General features: G+C 45.8%; 1 protein-coding gene across 3 annotated transcripts in view; it reads left to right on the top strand.

The window, feature by feature from the left end:
• Positions 1-13,512, top strand: part of VPS41 (VPS41 subunit of HOPS complex) — a 189,487-nt gene that overhangs the window by 92,918 nt on the left and 83,057 nt on the right. For all 3 annotated transcript variants that reach the window (XM_055131907.1, XM_055131894.1, XM_055131900.1), the window contains one exon: positions 2,770-2,835. In XM_055131907.1, the coding sequence (XP_054987882.1) occupies positions 2,770-2,835 (66 nt within the window). The remainder of the gene's footprint in view (positions 1-2,769; positions 2,836-13,512) is intronic.

Genomic DNA, 13,512 nt, shown 5'->3' with positions numbered 1-13,512 from the left:
ATGAATACCGGGACACGCACAGTATGGCCAGAGAGCCAGTGGGTGCCTGGCTGGTGCCAGGGCATGGACGGCATCATTAGTGTGGTTGTGCAGGGGTCAAAGGAGTTGTTCATTTTCCTGCTCACTCATTCAAGTGTTCACCGATTAACCGCAGAGGAAAGATGGGATCTGATACGTACTTTAGGAAGTCAGAGCTGCCGGGGCAGAGGAAGAGGACAGTTGAGAGAGAGAAGGCAGTGCTCGGGCAGGACCTTATTGAAGAGCAGTCATCCAGGGGAGTTTACAGAGAACACACCCGAAAGCCCTCAGAGCTAAACTTGGCTAAACAAGGATGAGCTAGGTGCGGGACCCAGGGGGCAGCCTGCGCAGTCGAGGCTCTTGCTCTGGTTTTCGGGGGTAAGGAAGCACCCCCAGTGGAACTGTTTCAGAAGCATGAGCTTTCCACGGGAAAATGGAGATTGGCTCTAAAATCACGAAGCTGAGGACTGCTTAATTGAGTACGAACCGGCTCTTTTTAAAAAGATTTGTCAGGTAAAAGCTAAGAGATGAGAAGACTTTGGCACAATTCTACAGTGCCAGGAACTCAGAGGGGAAGGAAACCAGGTAGTGAGATGGGCAGTGCCCGTGTGAGCGGGCAGCAGGGGGCTCCAGAAGGAGGGCGTGAGGCTCGCCAAGAAAGCCCATGGGCAAACTGCACGGGTATGGACTGGAAGAGGCATATTCTGTCATTCGTGTAGTACGCTGGTGACCTTAGTGAGGACAGCTTTCTGCAGCAGGACACTCACCGCCGGAGATCAGTCAGAGATGCAGAGTAGAAACTGCTAGTTGCCTCTTGTCTTTCCAAGAATTTGGTGATGAGGAAGAAAGGCCTTTGATAAAGGGGGAGAAGGTTTCTGCAGGGCATGTTTTGGTTGATGGTCAAAAGTCAGAGCAGGGGAGACTGAAAATAAAAGAAAGGGAATAATCAGTGGACTCAGAAATGGGGTCCTGTGCAGGGGGAGCGGCAATGCCCGAGGAGGTGAAACTGACTGGCTATGCTGACGGGGGAGGGGTGAGCGGTGGGAAGAGCGGCAGGCAAGGCTGTCATGTGGCTGCAGGGGAGGGGGGGCAGGTAAGGAGGTGAGGCAGCAGATGGGGTGTCTGGAACACACTTGCTTCCTGGGGTTGTATGAAGGGCTGAGCACACGAACAGTACAGTAGACGTGACTTGACTTTGGTGTCCGGGGGCATCAGGAGAGTGGGACAGCCAGCCCTGCGGCAGTGGTCAGGAAATGAGTCATGCTCAGTGACAATGGTATTGAAGGAATTTTCTTAGGTGAAGGATTATAGCAATACAATTATGTTGATTTTTTTTTTTAGCCACACCTAGAGATACTTGGGCCACTCCTTGCTGTGCTCAGGAATCATTCCTGGTGGCGTGTAGGGATAAGGGGCCATGGGGACTGAACCTGAGTCGACCGCGTGCCAGGCAAGCATCCTCCCCGCTGTACCATTGCTCTAGCACACTGTTGATTTTCTAAGTACCAGGTTTCAGAAAAACAAAATGTATTAGTGAATTTTCTTGAGTTCCGGGATGAAAAGACTGGAAGGCCAGCACAGGCTTCCTGTCCCTGGAAGAGTCACCAGGCAGGGGGCTGCCTAGGCAGAGTTGGGCAAGGGAAACACCTTCTAGAAGCCCTGGAGGCACTGAGGAGGTGAGGGAGCAGCAGAGTAGGAGCACCTCAGGCAGCAGAGCCTGAGAAGCTGTGTGCAGGGGTGGGACTGTTTGTCTTGGGGTTTCCTACCTTAAAGCCCTACCAGTCACTGTTTCGTAAATTGTATCACTTAAACATTTAAAAATGGTGATGAATTAAAATGTAAACTCTATCACAAAGGAAACAGAAAGGGGAGGGAGTGCGGGAGGGAGGAAGCAGGAGAGCATGCAAGGAGATGAAGCAGGAAGCCAAGGAGGTGCTTTGGCTCCGTGGCCATCCCGCGTGGCCGCCCAGGGAAATGCCTGGCGCCTGTCCCGAGCCCCCGAGCAGCACTTAGTACTCCTGTCCCCCCACCCTATGAAGCAGCTGCCAAGCAGCGCCTGAAGCCCACTTGGTCTGCACAGCCCGGGTCGGGTCCCCACACCCTCTGTGGGCTCAGGCTAGGGGGAATCGCTCTGGGCGGGAACGTCAGCCCTTCCCTCCCAGGCTTCATTCCAGAACATCGCCTCCTTGCAGTAAAGAACGTCAGGAGGAGAAGAAATAGTGAACAAACGAGTTTAATTGAAAGAAATTCACTTAGATAAATCTGAGGGAAAGTGAGAGAAAGATACATGTTCTAGAGAGCTCTAGCTTCTCTGGAGGGGAAAGGCCGGGAGCGGCATTTGGGAGAAAGGGAGAGAGAATTTCTCCCGTTGTCTCAGGAAAATTAATCTGGGTGTTGTTACAGGGAACGCCTGGTACTCTTAGAGTCCTCACATATCTGTATCGTTCAGTTCTTCCTGGGTTTCTGTTTCTGAGGGGGTTCACCTCTCCCTGGGATGCCTCAGCTTCTCCATCTCCAGAGTGCCAGGATTTGCATCTCATCGGCATGTTACTCCTGCTGTTGTACGACATCGGGACCGAACAATTTCTTCTTGTTTCTTTCCCCAAAACTCAGAGCCAGGCCTCCCTCCCTGTCTGCCCGCGCCGTTACTGAACTCTCGGGCGGTGCTCGGCTCCTCCTGTCGGAGGCCTAAGTGTTCCCATTCTGCGCTTTCACGGACTCTGAACCAGTGTCGCCCCTTTTCTCCTGCAGATCGTCGCTGTGCACCCGCAGTTCGTGAGATCCAGCTGCAAGCAGTTTGTGACAGGAGGGAAGAAGGTCAGTCCCAGCTCTCTGCCAGCACGTGCCGCCTTCGGGTGTGGGCCCGTGTCCCTGTATGTTGGGCTTCAGTTTAGCCTTCGTATATTTTGTGGCTGAGAATTTTCAGTCCTGAAGTTGTCGGGCCACCTTCTCCGGGGAGTAGGGGCCTGTGTTTCCCACTACGTTCCTTTGGAAGTGATGCAGAGCAAAAGAAACGGAGACATGTTACTTAGCCTGTAATCCAGCCTCTTTCTCTTTCTTTCTCTCTCCCAACAAAAGAGCTGTTCATCTATGTTTTATTCTTTGTTGTGGTGGCTTTTCTGTGGGCCTTAATGAAGTCTCAGAACAGTTGGCGCTGTTTTTCCCTACCATGTTATCTTAGCGTGATTTAGGTAAGCAGAGACTGCAGGGACTGGGGAGATGATACTGGAGTGAGAGGGGCACATGTTTGGAATGCCCAAAGCCCTGGCACTGAAACATTAGCTCCTGGCAGTGACCCAGTATCTGAGTGTCTTGGTGAGTGACTTGAAGCCCCGAGGACCCTGCAAAGAAGACCCACCTCCCCCACCCCCAAGAGACAACAAAAACCACTGCATACACATGCATGTTTCCTTCTAAATATGAAATGAAAGAGCCTTCTACTTTAGTTGTGCTCCTGTAGTTAGGCAGCAGGTATCTTGCTTCCGAACATTTCTGCAGTGAAAGGCTGTGTGGGAACCTGGGTTCTTTTCCCCCATCTGGGACTCGGGGAAGGAGGGGGCCAAGAGTATTTCAGTAGCAGAGTCTTGGTCTTGCTCAGGAATGAATGTGAAAAGCTTGACTGTCCCACCACAGTGTCTGTCGTTTCCCCCAGGTTTTCTAGGTCACAGAGTGAGGGGCCAGGAGCCCACTGGCCACGGTCTTGCCCAGCGCTTCCCAAGCATGATCCAATCCCTTCCGTGGCAGGAAACTGGTGCCTGCTGTGCCATGCGCCCTGACAGTTGGTGTCTCTCCCCAGCGCCCTGCACCCTTGGCTCCCAGCTCCCCACCTCCTGGGCCTCCCAAAGGAATTGCCTGGATTCATTTGTACAAATTGCAGCTTTGATGTAATGGTTTCTGGCTTCAGTCTACATCTCCTTCAACTGCTAAACATCTAAAAATCTCTCTGTGAGCCTCAGGAAAGATTTTTCTTGCCAGTACCTTTCACTAAAGTATTTCCACATAAAATATTTTTCTAATTGGTAATTTTTACTTGAGATGCCACATTAATTTGCTTAGCTATGCCTTAAACCTCTGTGTTTTTATTTATTTAATTATTTAAGTTTGGGGAGCCACATCTAGCCATGTTCAGGGCTGACTGTTGGTTCTGTGCTCAGGGGTCACTGCTGGTGGGGCTCAGGAAACCAAATGGTCTCTCAGGGATTGGACCTGGTCCGGCCACATGCAAGGCAGAGCACCCTAGCCCTGTACTATCTCTCTTGCCCTCCTATGCATTATTTTTTAAAATCAAGATAGTGGGGATAAAAGATCCCGAGCACTGTGTTTTTTGTGTGTATTTGTTTTCTAAGTGGCTTAAAACTCAAACTTTCCCCAGACTGGGCCACACTCTGAGGTACTCAGGGGTTATTCATGGCCCTGCATGTAGGGGTGACCTAGATGTGGTTCTGGGAATTTGAACCAGTCAGCCAATGCAAGGCAAGTGCCATAACTCCATACTGTCTCAGGAAAACAGGAAGCTTTTGTTATCTCATGGTTCTGACTGAAAGACCGTGAGTTTACCTGTGCATTTCTGACACTGTCGAGATACTTGGGGGTTTTCCCAGAGCTGCAGAATCTATTGATTTGGCTGGGACTGGAGTACATGCTCTGTCTTCTTAACTGCAGTCTTGATAAAATATCAGTAACGACAAGTCTGAAGAAATCACTTCTGTTTAAGTGTTTCTCCAGCGCCAGGTGCAGTTTTGAGTTCCAGCCATAGTGCTAGAGATCGGTGCCCTGTACCTTCCAGTCTAGGGACCCCTTTAGAGGTAGCATCTGTGGCGGTGTCTGGCAGGAAGCGGGTCTTCTCTGTGCTCATCTGGCTTGTCTATAGGGCTTGGGAGCTGCCCTTGCGCTAGAGGAAATGCTGAGGTCTTGCAGGCCTGCCAGAGCGATGGTGCTGCAGGATTGTCTATCACCTGGGGTACACCTGACACTCTTACTAGCCTGTCTCTACCCTTCCGTGTAGTCTGGGGAGCATCTGCAGGTGCCAGCAATGCCAGAGGACACTGCCACCACGGGCTGGCGGGCACTGTGGCCTTCATCTAAGTGGGAGCACAGCCCGCTGGGAAAAGCTGGAATCTCACAGCATATGTGTGATGGGCAGGAAACTAGAAGCCGTAGCCTATGACTCACGACAAGCAGAGAGAAGCTGTATTCTCCTTTGGGTCCTCCTGGCCCCTGGACACGCATTTCTGTGTTCAGTGTTCTGTGCCAGTGAGCACAAAGATTTCTCCTTCTGTGTCTGTTCTCCCTAGAAATTCATATTCCCAAGAACAAAAAGATTAAGTATGTACATGTGAAGTTAGTTCAAGGCCAGAGAGAGAGCACAGGGGACGGCCCCTGCCGGACATGTGGCCAACCCATTACCACATATGGCCCACTGACCCCTGAGCATTGCCAGATATGCCCCCAAAAGAAATAAATATGTCAAAATAAAGATAATTCTGGTCGTTTGGTGAAAAACTTTTAATAACTAAAGTTAGAATTGCTTGATAAAAGTAATTTACATATTAAAGCAAACTAAAGGTGAGATACTGTATGTAGAGCTTAGTATTTAGTGCTTTTCACAGTAAAAATGGCATCTGCACCTGTATGTTCATTGCAGCACTGTTCACAATAGCCAAAATCTTTGAAACAACCCTAGTGCCCAAGAACAGATGACTGTTAAAGAAACTTGGGTACATCTACACAATGGAATACTATTCAGCTGTTAGGAGAGATGAAGTCATAAAATGTGCTTATAAGTGGATAGACCTGGAGAGTATCATGCTAAGTGAAATGGATCAGAAAGAGAGGGACAGACATAGAAGGACTGCACTCATTTGTGGAGTATAGAATAGCATCACATGAGGCTGACACCCATGGACAGTAGATACAAGGGCCAGGAGGATTGCCCCATAGCTGGAAGACTGCCTCATGAGTGGGTGGGGAGAGGACAGCTGGAATAGAGAAAGGATCACTAGGAAAGTGATGGTTGGAGGAATCAGGTGTGATGGGAGATATATGCCGAAAGGACCAAACGTGATAACCTCTCAGTATCTGCATTGCAAACCATAATGCCCAAAAGTAGAGAGGAGTATGGGGAATATTGTCTGCCATGGAGGCAGGGGGGCGTGGAAAAGGTGGGGTTTTACTGAGGATATTGGGGGTGGGGAATGTATACTGTTGGAGGGAGGGGTGTGTGATCATTGTGTGATTGTAACTCAGACATGAAAGCTTGTAACTATATCTCACGGTGAATCAATAAAATTTTTTAAAAATTTAGTGCTTTGAAAAAGTATATTTGTAATACTTTGAAGTGAAGAAACATTTCCATATTATTGGCAGTTGTACTAAGTAATCTTTTAGATATTTTAATAAATTTATTGACATATAAAATTGGCATACTACATGATTACCCAATTTAAAGTGTACAGTTAAGTTTTTAAAATTATATTTACAGAATTTTGCGACCATTACTAATGTCCAATTTTAGAACATCATTCATCACTCCAAAAGAGAATTCTTGTGCCCTTAATCACTCAGTTCTTGTCCTCTAAATATACCCCCTTCCCAGCATAGGCAAATAGTAACCTACCTCATTTATCTGTAAAATGTGCCCCTTTTTGTTATTTCACATGAATTCTAGATACACAAATAAATCATATAATGTGTGGCCTTTGCATCTAACTTCATTTATTGTTTTCTAGATATATATCACTACTTCATTACTTTTTTATGACCAAGCTACATTTTATTGTATATTTTATTTATTTGTCATCAGCTGATGAATATTTGGGTGCTGTCTTTCTCTTGATTGTCATGAATAATGCTGCTATGAGCACTTATGTACAGTCTTTTCTTTTTCTGACCCTCTGCTTTCATCCACCCAAGTGTGGTCACAGAGAGTAACTTAAGCACTGTGAGGAACTGTTACCTGTTTCTCCAGTGTGATTGAACTATTTCCCACTCTCACTAGCAATAAGAAGAGGGCTTCAGTTTTTCCGAGTCACTAACACCAACTTAGTGTCTTTTTATTTTAGCGATGTGATGATGTGAAATGGTATGCCATTGTTTAATTTCTGTTTTCCTAATGACCTGTGCTGATGAAAAAATTTTATGTGCCTATTGGAAATTATTTTTGGAGAAATGTAATCACATTCTTTTTAAATTCTTAATTGAACTAATTTTCTTGTTTTTATACAGGTAGATGTCTTTGTATATTCTGGACATACGAACCTTATCAATCTATGATTTACAAGTGTTCGTGTTCTACTTATGAACCATCGTTTCTTTTTCTTTGACTTTTTATTGTCACTTAGGTAACACAGTCAGAATAGTGTTCACGTTTCTGGTTTTGCTGCACAAAGTTACCGCACCTTCACCGCCACCAAAATGCCCATGACCCTCCACCCTGTCGTAGTGTCACTTCCGACCCACCTCCTCCTCCCTTTCCCCCCACCCCTTGGTCATCTCAGGTTTGGAATCAGAGACCAAGGTATGAATAATATCTTACACTTTGTAAATGTCCTTTGAAATACAAAAGGACAAAAGTTTTGAAATACAAGGAAGTCCATTCATCTTTTCTATTTTATTCTTATGTATTTGGTCTTGCATCTATCCAAGACCATCAGGATTTATATCCGCATTTTCTTCTAAGACTTGAACGGCTCTGGGCTTCTCAGCCCTGTCAGCCCTGCTGTCCCTTGAACACGTATCTCACTGGTTTCTCTCTGAGTCTCTGCCTGCTTTTTCCCTTCTGGAGAAGCTCATGCTCTCTTTCATGTAATTTCTCTTTCTTTCTCCTCACATTTTTCTAAGTAAGTTAGTTTAAATAAAAACTATATTGCTTCAATTCAAAAGAAAAAGGAGAAAAGAAACAAACTTGAACAGCGTAACTCTTTAACTTTGGGTCTAGAATGTGCGACTGAGCTCACTGTTGTGTGTGTTGTAGGGTGAGGTCGAGATTCCACGGTTTCCTAGAGGAGTATTCTTGTTTGACATCATTTGGTAAAAGCCTGTTTTGTTATTTTTTTTTGTCTGGTCCCTTTGTGAAAATATCAGTTAACCACAAATGTTAGGATTGATTTCTGGGCTTCTCATTCTATTGATCTTATATCTATTCTTGTTTTAGTACCTTTTCTAAGTTTTAGAGGGACAAAGTTTGCTATAAATACTCATGAAATGACAAGCAAATTAACTCCTCTTAAACATTTTTATTTTGAGGTCCTTCCCTTTGTAAAGCCTTTCGTGATGGCTAAAGTTCCAGCTCTTAGGTCCTTGGAGGGAGCTTCTTAGCCCACCAGGAACTGGTATGCTACAGGCTTATGAACCATTGGCTTGTAAATGTGTCCTCTGCTTGGGGACTTGAAGCATATGAGCATGTTGACTGACTTCTTTGGATCCATCACACATCATATATTATGTGAAATACATATTTAGTGAACAGTGAAAAATAGTATTTATTCGATAAGCTGTAGTCCTCTTGGTGTATTGCTTAACAACTAGGGATTTCTGGAATCAAGCTTGGTTGTTTTGCACAATTCTCTTTCTTTACTTTATGTGTGAAAGATAATTTGTGCTGCATAGTTTGAACATTAGTATTTCATATACTTAAAAATGAATGTGTTTGGTTGAATATTAAAGATATTTCAGTCAATATTTCTGGTTTCAGTAGAGAACTTATCTCTGATTTAAAAAAAAAAAAAAAAAGCTAAGCAGGGCCATAGAGATAGTCCAGGGGGCAAGGAGCTTGCCTTGCATGTGGACAACCTGGATTTGATCACTGACATTCCATATGTCCCCCAGATTTGCCAGGAATAATCCCTGAGTTATAGATCCAGGAGTAAACCTTGAGCACCACTGATGTGGTCCAGAAACAAAAAGAAAAGCAAACGAACAAAAAATAAAAACCTTAGAAATAAGGTCAAAGGGGTGGGGGGCAGGGGCAGTGGTCTGGGAATGGGTTCAGCCACAGAGATGCTGAGAACTCGTGTGTGTGTGTGTGTGTGTGTGTGTGTGTGTGTGTGTGTGTGTGCGCGCGCGCGCGCGCGCGCGCGCGCGCATGCCCATGCTGAGGAGCATGTGCACTCGCGGGCTCTCCAGGCAGGCAACCCTGTCTCACCGCCCATGTTCGGTGCTCTGGAACCACTGTGTATGGGCTGGATCGGGACGGCTGTTGGCCAAGGACAGGCAAAGGAAGAACGAGGACCAAGCTGGTTGCTGATTAGTTACCGTTTATTCAATCTTCCATCTTTCTCATCTCCCTCACTCCCAGCTCTGTCCTCTCTCTGGACCTACTGCTGCACCTCCTTCACTAGTCTCTCCAACCTTCCCTCTAGGCTACACACAGCCAGGTAGCAAAATCAACATAAGAAAGCCCTTCCTGAGGGCCACCAGGTTCAAAGGGAACACAACCTAGGGGCATTCCAAAGCCCTTCCTGACTCTTAAGGTGTTTTTCTCTTTCCCTTAGTTCAAACACTCATTAATATCTTAATACTAGGGATTTTTTGTTTATTTGTTTTTGGGGTCACACCCAGCGATGCACAGGGGTTACTCCTGGTTTTACACTCAGGAATTACTCCTGGCAGTGCTCAGAGGACCATATGGAATGCTGGGATTCGAACTCGGGTCGGCCTCGTGCAAGGCAAATGCCCTACCCTCTGTGCTATCGCTCCAGCCCCAATACTAGTTATTTTTGTATGGACATAGCAAGAGATACATTGAGGCTTGCAAGGCAGCTCTTCTGGCAACATTTTGCCAGAGATTTAGACTACAGCACTCAGGCCAGATTAATCATTCCTAACCCTAGCAGGGTCCACATCTAGGTATCACTGTTTGGATCATGACAGCATTTGTCCATGACCAAGCTCTTAGCTTATAGTTAAGCATTAGGCACTTTGGCCAGGCCCATCTCGATGCCAGGGTAGCACACAACTCACCGCTTGCCCTGGGTCCGTCCCATCCCTCGTCAGGACCCTGCTTTTGGGGGTGCTAGGAAGTAAGGGCAGCTGAGGCTTAGGTCGAGAACAGATGACCAGGAGGAAAATATCACATAGGGTCAAATGACTCCCAGGTTACAAAAGCATAGCATTTGCTAAGTCTTCCTGTGTCCATACAAAAAGGACATTGCTCTGAATAGAATATGCAAAGGACTCAAGGAGAAGAGAAAAACAATATATACAAGTCAACAGAACATTAAGAAAGAAGCTACAAATAAACACAAAGGAATGGGAGCACTGTGGTGAGAGTAACCCAATATGTTATCCTACACCTGGCAGTGCTTACGGCTTCTCTCTGGCTTCTATCATTCCAACTGCTGTTTGCAGCATCATAAACTAAGAACAAATTGGAAGAGTCCAACATTTAGCAAAAGGTGATTACCTGTACTAATCATAATCAAACTCTTTCCGTTTCGAGCAGGTCATACACAGGGAGAATAGCATAGAGACAAATATCACATGAGAGGTTATAACCATCTGCTTTTAAGAAATAATTTTATCTTTTAAGACTCAAAGAGAGGTTTAACTCTTAAGAACACTGATCCTTCTTGCACTAACAGAGAAGTGAATTTTGGCATGCTGCCATCTTTACACAGTGGTGAGAGTGCAAAAGTTAGCGTGGCAAAACAGGAAGAGTAAAAGTCCTTTGGTGAAATGCTGATGACACATTATTCCATGAGCATAGGAAAGGGATGTCTAACTTAATCGTTTTTTTTAAAGTAATCAGAACATTATATATTTCAGAATAGCTCTAAATGACAATATTTTAAAAAGCAAAGAAAAGAGCCTGAAACATAGTTTGACAGGGTAGTTGATATTTCCTTTGTAAAGTTCCAGCTCTTACGTCCTTAGAGGGAGCTTCTTAGCCCACCAGGGACTGGGAAGAGGAACTGTAATACTGTCTGGCATAAACTTTTGTTTCAGCATTTCAAGGTAACTTCTTAGTAGTTGAATGCCGTACTTGGATTTATGGGCCCCACTGTTTGACACATGAGCATAAAAAGCTTATTCTAAATTCTGTTTTGTTTCCATGCTTAGGAAAAAATAAAAAGAAATGGAGTGCAAGAAAAAGCACATCTCTTAAAAAATCCCACTGGAGCCTTCAAGTATGTGATCCCAGGGATTGTTTAAAGTGCAGCCTCTGTGTGTCCGGAATTCTCGTACAGGAGCATAGCGACGGAGTCTGTTTGTGGAGAAGTCGGCCAGGCAGATCTTGTCCAGACTTCTCTTTCGAATTGCTCAGCTTTCTCTGTCAGCAGATTCTCTGACCCTGACCTCTGAACTCTGAAATTCACTTTGTAATAACCGACTAGATCCTTCTGGAAGTGATTAGATTGGCACAGTGCTGTGTGCAGCGGACCTCATTTTCAGAAGCGGGATAGTCAGCTGTTTGACGTGGTAATTGTGGGCTGAGCCTGGGGCCCGGCTGCCAGAGCAAGGCTTTGTAAGCAGGGGGATGTCAGTGGGGCAGGGAAGGATCCGGGCTGAGGCCTGTGCAGAGGCCGTGTGAAGGGCAAGGATGCTGGTGACCAGGCCAGGCTCTGTGTTGCCAGAGGCAATTCGGAAACAACAGATGTGTTTTGAATCCTTTCCAGGCGAGGATTTAAGGGAGCAGCTTATCATTGCTTTGTTCAGGAATTACTCCTAGTGGTGCTTGGGACCATTTGGGATGCCAGGGACTGTGCCCCGGTCAGCCTCATGCAAGGCCAGCGCCCTGCCCTCTGGGTGGGATGCTCTAATCTAGCAAGAGTCCTTTTACCACTGGAGCGCAGCTGTGCTAGCCATTGTACCACCAGTGTACCGGCATCCTTTGTTATCTTAATAAATATGATCTTGGGGGAGGAAGACTAAATTAAGGCTAAATAGATCACTGGTAAAGATGCAGTCGCCTAACTTTAGCCAGAATGTGGAGTTGTTTGCCTAAGTATGTGGCTTTTCAAGATGTTGCTAATTTACCTAAACCCAGACCTGATTATGGAGGGGCTTGTTCTGTGTCGTTCCTCTGTCGCTTCAGGCCCAGCTGTGACCGCCAGATCATCCTCAGGTGGGTTTTGTTTTTTCATATGTCAAAAATAAAACCACTTTCTAGATAGCTGCTCTGGTGGTGCTTTGTGAAAATTCACATGGGTGTGCTCTGGTCCTCAGGCTCTCTCTTTGGATGGTCTGCCTTCATTTGTTTTGACAAGTAAAATGCTTGTAACTCTTCACGGGAGGCTATATGCAAAATTATTAACAATATCAATAAATCAGCATTACCTGGCAGCACCTGGGACTTCATTCCTTTGATGGCAGCAAGCTTGGCATGCATACACTGCTTTCATAACAAGAGCTTAATACTTTAATGTAATCTTGAATAATAAAGAGCAATCATGCTATAATGTAATCGTAATCATTTTAGCTTTAACATTGTGAACCATGTTAACTTGTTGAGTCTGTTCTTAGCTACAGAATCTCTCTTTTTTGTTTTTGTTTGTTTGGGCTCATACCCTGCAGTGTTCAGGGCTTACTCCTGGCTCTGCACTGAGGAGCCATTCCTTGGTGTTTGCTCTGAGGACCATATGGGGTGCCAGACAGATGCCCTCCCCACTGTGCACTCACTCCAGCCCCTCTTTCGTTTGTTGGGTTTTGGTCTTTGGGCCACGCCCTGGAATGTTCAGGGCCTCCTCCTGGCTGATGCTGACACGTCACCCTGATGACCTCTCCATGAAAATGTAGGCACTCCTGGCCATCGAGCTCTCTCTCGGGTCCCAGATACTGTCATATTTATTTCTTTTTAATTTTATTTAAATCAAGGTAGTCCCAGCAGGAGTACAGCCTCATGCCTCTTTAAACACCTGGTATGAGATCCCAGCTGTCACCCGTTCCCCGATTCCCTTTGCCATGGGCCCATCGGCTCTTTCCCTCCCCCTCTCTAAGCCTTAGTTCTGCCACCAGAGTCCAAGAATTTCTTTTCACTAGTTCATCTGCTGTGGAACATCAAATATTTCTTTGCAGGTGGGTCTTTCTCCCCCCTCCTTTCTGTCTCCCTCCTGTGCCGTATCCCCAGCCATATCTAATGTTCCTCCATTCAGTTGTTAGACCTTTGGATGGCATCCCATGTGATTGTCACAATTCTGCTATGGTGAAGCTCCAACTCTGTGAGTCCCAGGCAGAGACTGTAGAATGTGAGTTGACAAACAGGCTCGCCTCACCTGATGGCTGCAATGGCGGCTAAACCCACTTAGTGGCTGGGAGATCTCACATCTCCGTCTTCCTGCATTCTTTAAGGTAAAGGAAACTGCTGCAAAGAGGCTTGACTAATGTTCAACTCTGTTCTTCAGATTTTTTGAACTTGTAGCTCAAATTTCTTGGTCACAAACCCGACTGTTACCTTATATTGACACAACATCATTTTTTAATTTCAAATCCTTATTGAGTCTGCATAGCTGTCCCAGGATTTTCGACTTCATGGACTTGTCCAGAATCTGTGTGCAT

The sequence above is a fragment of the Sorex araneus genome, chromosome 1 (assembly GCF_027595985.1).
Source record: "Sorex araneus isolate mSorAra2 chromosome 1, mSorAra2.pri, whole genome shotgun sequence".
NCBI lineage: Eukaryota > Metazoa > Chordata > Mammalia > Eulipotyphla > Soricidae > Sorex > Sorex araneus.
Note: the sequence above shows the minus strand (reverse complement) of the source record. Positions and strands in the feature narration are given on the sequence as shown.